The sequence below is a fragment of the Macaca nemestrina genome, chromosome X, assembly GCF_043159975.1.
Source record: "Macaca nemestrina isolate mMacNem1 chromosome X, mMacNem.hap1, whole genome shotgun sequence".
Classification (NCBI taxonomy): domain Eukaryota; kingdom Metazoa; phylum Chordata; class Mammalia; order Primates; family Cercopithecidae; genus Macaca; species Macaca nemestrina.
Window position 1 is genome coordinate 20,452,557 of NC_092145.1, and position 6,661 is coordinate 20,459,217.

The window sequence follows — 6,661 nt, forward strand, 5'->3', positions numbered from 1 at the left end:
CTGATAAAGCAGCCAGCCCAAGATCTCCATGAAATCCCAGGGAGAGACCTGTGCCTAACATCCAGCATGGCACATCTACAGGCAGGACACACTACAAAAATCCTGCTTTCTTTTCCCCAGGGAGAATATTTTGATGTCTACAATGCTCGTTCGATGGCTAAACATATATCTCACAACTCTCTGGGTCAGAGGTCCTGCAATCAGTTTCCAATTAAAATTGATAATTGACAAAACATTTAAAACATGCTATCTATAGAGAGGAAATGTAGCTCCAGTTCAATGAAAACTTTCACAAATGGTGAGTATTGACCTATTTAAGGAACAGACAGTGCCAAAAAGATTCTGACACTGACTTATGTATTTAGACACTGGCCCTGCAGAGCTAGGTCTCACCTTTCCATCTATAGGGCTGCTTATGGCAATCGCCATGACTCTTTGCCTTGGGGGCTTTTTGTCTCACCCTTAGAGCATGCTGGATATGACCCAAGGCCAACTGAAGGTGACAGGGATTTATATCTCCCATGGGGAAGTACTTTAATAAGTATGATTGCGACTTTGGTGGCTAAATACCCCCAAGCCATCTCATCCTGCATTTGGGATGAATGTGAGATGTGTGTTCTACAAAGTCTCCCATAGGGCCCCCCTGGGAATTAGCTCCAATTGCCCACAGTGGAAACCTGCTAGCTTATTCCTCCCATTTAAATTGGCTGCATTCCTTGTATGTCTCACCTCCCCACACCCTTACCTGTGCTGTCTGGGACTCTCTCCAAAGTTAGTGCTTTCTACTCACAAGTGTGCCTCAGGGTCTATTTCCAGGGAACACACACTTGAACACCTTGTATGCTAATTTATCCTCACACTTGAATGTCTGGCTAGAAGTAGAATTGTAGGTTCAAAGTTATTTTGCATCAACACTTGAAAGACCATTCTTTATTTCCTGAGCTTTTCTGATTACCTCTTTAGCTCCCTTTCTTTTCTTCTCAATTAAAGAAGTATATCTCTTGCGAGAATTCTCTCCCCACTCTGCAAGCCACTCTCATTTTAAATTTATTTGATTTCAATTTTTACCCACGCTCTCCCCCAAACTTCAAGGGAGACAAATCAAGACCTCTAAGCAGGCTCCTTAAAGGCCCCTCCCCCTAGAAATTTAGGGTTGCAGGGCCTCTCCACGTGTCCACTCAGCTGCCCTTCCACCTTCTCGAAGCAGAGCCCCTCGTGGCTCCAACACCCCCAGACTCAACAACATTAGTAAACACCTTCTCAGGGGGGAGTAGGTAAAGTTCATCTGCTGTGGCCTCGGGTAACACAGAGACTGGTCAGAAGTCAAGAAACTAGGTGATCAAAGACCATGTACAACCAAAAGCAGTGAGAACACAGCTTCCATTTGTAATGGTTGCATCAGGGGAAGGATTTATTGATCCACACCATTTTCTTGGATTTTCTATCCTCCCCAGGGTGCAAAGGTGGGTTGATTGTATGGCGTGTTGGCAAAGGCCAGGTCCACCCTGGTGTGGTTTGTGTCAGTGTCCACAGCCACTCTGTCAGATCCACATCGTTTCTATGATTCCCAAGCTGTCTACTGAGTAAAACGCTCAGCACAGATTTAGAGGCCAGGCTGGGTCTCAAGTATTCGTCCGCCTTTCTCCTGATGCTCCGTGCAGATGTGCTGGGACCAACTTCAGAGTGTGCCTGAGCCATGACTGCTTGACTCCACAGATGGCTTCAGGAAGACAGCACAGAAGAGAGACCTGTGAAAGTTGATGGAATCTAGAATTACCTGAAGGAGAAGCATCAAGTAGCCCCCAAAGCCTCTCTGCACTTCTCCTCTCTAACACACACGATCATAAAAGTCAGCTTTGTGGCAACTTGTGATTTTTAAATGCCAGGTATATAATTTCTTTGAGTTCCACATATGCATGAATATATTTCTAGAATCTCTTTGTTGGTCCATGGACATGTCTATCAATTCCTGCTTCATTCACTAATACTACAGAGTAAGTTTTGAGTCCAGAATGACAAGCTACCCCTGTTGCATAATCCTTCACATTTTTTTGCAATATAATTTCATCTGATCTTCCAGTTACACACACATACTCAAAATTCTGCTACAAGCTATGATGAGGATTGTACTGGATATATTGATTTTATTAGAGGCGAATTGATGCCATTGCAAAAATTGATCTTCCTCTTAAGAAAAATGTAGTATTTTAAAATATTATGTGTATATTCAAACTGAAGGCTCATAAAAAGTGGCATGTGTGTTTTCCTTATATTTCATTATTTTTCCAGGCATTTCATAATATTTGCAACCAATGTAAATAGGATAGCTTAAATCTATGATATTCTCTATTTATTGGAAGACTGCAAATTTTTAATATATTTATGTATTCATTTATTTTTATTGTAGAGATGGGGTCTCCTTATGTAGCCCAGGCTGGTCTTGAGCTCCTGGGCTGAAGCACTCCACTCCCCTCAGCCTTCCAAAGTGCCTATAAAGGCAAGAGCCACTGTGTCTGACCTAGTGTGCAAAGTTTTTATACATTTAACTTTTGTCAATCAGTCTCTCCCGGCCTATTTTCTAGGTGATTGCCTTGGATTTTTAGGATGTCAAAGTTCCTTAAGAGAAAGATAGTTTTCTACTTTCTTTGTTAATAAAATACACCAATAAGTTATCTTCCCTCTCCAAATTGTTCAAGACAATGAATATGGCCTCAGGGTCTTTACATGGTTCTATGTGGCCAGGAGAAAACCTGGAGGACCAAGCCTGCCTTACCTGCCACTCAAGAAAGGGTGTGTGTGACCTGGGTCACTTTAAAAACAAAAATTAGGCCGGGCGCGGTGGCTCAAGCCTGTAATCCCAGCACTTTGGGAGGCCGAGGTGGGCGGATCACAAGGTCAGGAGATCGAGACCACAGTGAAACCCCGTCTCTACTAAAAATACAAAAAATTAGCCGGGCGCGGTGGCGGGCGCCTGTAGTCCCAGCTACTCAGGAGGCTGAGGCAGGAGAATGGCGTGAACCCAGGAGGCGGAGCTTGCAGTGAGCCGAGATCGCGCCACTGCACTCCAGCCTGGGCAACAGCGTGAGACTCCGTCTCAAAAAAAAAAAAAAAAAAAACAAAAACAAAAATTAAAAACATGCTATCTATAGGAAGGGAATGTAGCTCCAGTTCAATGAAAATTTTCATAAACGGTGAGTATTGACCTATTTAAGGAACAGTCAGTGCCAAAAAGATTCTGACATTGACTTACATATTTAGACTCTGGCCCTGCAGAGCTACATCTCATCTTTGCATCTACAGGGCTGCTTATGGCAATCGCCATGACCGTCTGCCTTAGGGGCTTTTTGTCTTACAGTTGGAGCAGGCTGGATATGACCCAAGGCCAACTGCAGGTCTTGAACTCCTGGGCTCATGCAATCCACTCCCCTCAGCCTTCCAAAGTGCTGGGATTATAGGTGAGAGCCACTGTGCCTGACCTAGTATGCAAAGTTTTTATGCATTTAAGTTCTGTCAATCAGCCTCTCCTGGTCTATTTCCTAGGTGATTGACTTGGATTTCTAGGATGTCAGCTCCTTAAAAGAAAGAGTTTTCCACTTTCTTTGTTAATAAACTACACCAATAAGTTATCTTCCCTCTCCAAATTGTTTAGAACACTGAACATGGCCTCAGGGTCTTTACATGGTTCTATGGGGGCTGGGAGAAAACCTGGAGGAGTGAGCCTTCCTTCCCTGCCACTCAAGGAAGGGAGTGTGTGACCTGGGTCACTTTACAGTAACATCAATTTCCTTAGTTCTTACATAAGACTGACTGGGCAGCCAGTGAGGAGGCAAGCCACATCTCATAATAGTCATTTTAGTTCCTCATGGGAACCACACTACAAAAAACACAAAGCGCTGTCCTCACGGTTATCCCTCTGACAGCCTGGAAAATCCATGTCCTGCATCTAGACAATACCCACGTGGGTCACACTGTAATGGTAACAATGTAGTTATTCTAGATCAGAGACTTGGATGGGAATATGTCTCAAGGAACTGGTCCAGTTTTAGCATAAGATTTTCCAAAGCATTAAAAGCCCACCTGCATCCCAGATCCACACAATAAAGGTGTGAAGCTCCACTGCACTGAGCTTTGAGAGGGTTTAGATAAGTGTGGGAGACACAGCAATGTTTAATTGAAGTGTTCAATTTCTGCAACTAAACACTCCATTTACATATATTGCGTAATATAGAAGGAGTACTTGCAGAGTTATGACCAAGGATGGATGCAAGATTGAGAAGCAACTAGGAAATTTGACCTGGAACTAGTTCCTGGATTGGAACATGGCGGACAAAGTTGCTGATCACTACCCAGGGGACAAGGCAAGATGCAATGGGTGCTGTTTATTTACACAAAGGAGAAATTTTAATGGATTTTATACGAGCCAGGGACAAGCTCTGAGGCCAGGATAGTTGAGGCAAGTTCTGTCTAGGAAGAAGACATGCATATGGCACCCAGCCACAGGATATACTCACCTCCTCTCCCAGCAACTTCCACTCACCTTATTCAGGCGTGAACCAGAAGGAAACCAGGGATGGTGGCCAGTGTTTGAATCTGCACTAGGTTCTGAAGGCAATTGTGAGTCACCATAGTAACTATGACCTCACTTGGTACTGAACAAATCAGGCCCTGGGACTCAAGGAAAGAGAGTGCCAAGCTGTTGCTGTTCACCCTCTGGTCCAGATCTTTTCTTCAAAAGAAACCTGAGTGGTCTCACAGGTAAAATACCCTGATATACCAAGATCATAGAGCATCCTTTTGTGCCACTAACTAACTAACCTACCTGATAAACCCCAACCCTGTTTGGTAATGGGGAGAGTTTATCAGAGAGTCATTTGTTCAAATTGATACAGAGACACTATAGAGCAGTGGGTAAAAGCAGAGGCTTCAGACACAGGCTTTCTCAGTTCCAATCTCACCTGTCACTTGGGCAAGGTTTTTAATCTCTCATGAGAGGTCAAAATAGAGAACACTGTTTTGAATCTGTGCTAGATTCAAATGAAATGCAGAACAGGGTTTTGGCGGATGAGTCAGGGCCAGGCATCAGAGGTGAGTACAATCTTTAAGCCACTGTGATTACGTTCCCAGGATGGAAAATCAGCAGGATGGATCTTAGAAACAGAAACTAGGTAGCACTTGAGAATGTCCAGTTTATTTCCTACACAGGGGTTTGGAGTAAGATTCATACCTGCTTCACCAGTGATTTTCAAAGGAGGCAAATCCTATTTGAAGCTAAAGTCACGTAAAGAGATTTGGAATGAGGAAACAAATTATAGCAGCCTGCAAGTTGTAGAATGAAGAACTGCAAATGTAAAGTACTGAACTCTGTTATGGATAGATTTACCCAAGAGAATTACTCTGTACAACATGAATAATGTAGTTCAGAAGGAAGCCCATATTCCAGGTACAGGGAAAACTCAGAAGTGAGAAGACAGCTCTGAAAAAAAGCAACACAAAATCCAGTTAACATTAGTGTGGGTATAAGAATTGCAACGACACTTGAGCTATAAGGTAGTGTTTTGTGTACAATCTAACAAGCCTGTGTGTGACAGGTAATGATCAGAGTGATGCAACAGTGTGCCCTTAATGTCCCGGGTCCCATCAGGCTGATGCACAAACCCATGTGTAAGACAGATTGAAGAAACAATATGGTTGGTGCTTCCTGTGACTACTGCTGGTAGCAGTGTGTGTGTGTGTGTGTGTGTGTGTGTGTGGTTTTGTGCCAGTGAGGAAGAGGTTGTCGAGTCCACTTGATTACCTAGAATGCATCGTCTTTTTCAGGCTTCCTCGGTTGCGCTGTTTTACTGAGGTTGTGTGGAGTCAACAAGTCATGGATAAAGAACTCCCGAAAGGCAGCCCCAGAGAGACCGCACTGAACATCAAGAAATCAGACAAATCCTTCAAACGCAAGAAGCCCACCAAAAATGTGCTGGTCTTTTTAATCAACAGACAACTGGGCAGGCACAGAAGTGACATCGACCTGTCAAGGTGGCTGTGGATGCTGTCATAAAGCAACTCCAGGGTAGACATGGCCTTGGACAAAAAGTCATGTGGCTTATGTGCTGAGGCCTGCCCAGAATTTTGAGAAATTAAATATAATTAGAACAATAAACTCTCCTCCCATGTTTGAGCCATTAAAACAGAGTCTGTCATTTCACTCCTTTCGGTTGGATGTGTGTTTGCTGACAGGGTGTTTTTGGGTTACACTAGAAGGGGCTTCTGTTCATCCTAACACGCTGTGCAGGGGTGCTCAGACACAGGAGAGAGGGTGAGATCATGCTGCACACCAGATCTCCCCCATCATCAATCTGAAAAACACTGCGAAGTCGAAGTGATGTAGTACTTGGCATTCAAGGACCAAAGACTCTAATCCCTAGCCATTTTGGAGAGGCAGCCCTGGTGTTCCCCTCTAAAACCCAATGCTTGCCCTAGTGAAAAGACATTGTTTAAGAGCAGACCAAGAGTTGGGCTGGGGCTTTGGGATATGTTTTAACACTGCCAATATCATATCCACAGAGGCTTCCAGAGGCAACCGCTCTGCTCTTTGTCCCCAGGAAAGTATAAAATGCTCTGGTTGCTTTTTTTGTGGCATGTCAAACAAACCTTCTCAGGCTACAGCCAAATA

General features: G+C 43.9%; 1 protein-coding gene and 1 long non-coding RNA gene across 2 annotated transcripts; one reads left to right on the forward strand and one right to left on the reverse strand.

Annotated features, from left to right (window-relative positions):
- Positions 1-1,378: 1,378 nt before the first annotated feature.
- Positions 1,379-4,680, reverse strand: LOC105481397 (uncharacterized). The gene is made up of 2 exons (XR_011618227.1): positions 4,538-4,680; positions 1,379-1,748 (listed from the first exon to the last, which is right to left on the reverse strand). It is a non-coding gene; the product is annotated as an uncharacterized lncRNA (long non-coding RNA).
- LOC112426573 (embryonic testis differentiation homolog B) lies at positions 4,641-6,175 on the forward strand. The gene is made up of 2 exons (XM_024792742.2): positions 4,641-4,755; positions 5,818-6,175. The coding sequence occupies exon 2, from the start codon at positions 5,867-5,869 to the stop codon at positions 6,044-6,046; it is 180 nt and encodes a 59-aa protein (XP_024648510.1). The 5' UTR covers positions 4,641-4,755; positions 5,818-5,866; the 3' UTR covers positions 6,047-6,175.
- Positions 6,176-6,661: the final 486 nt, after the last annotated feature.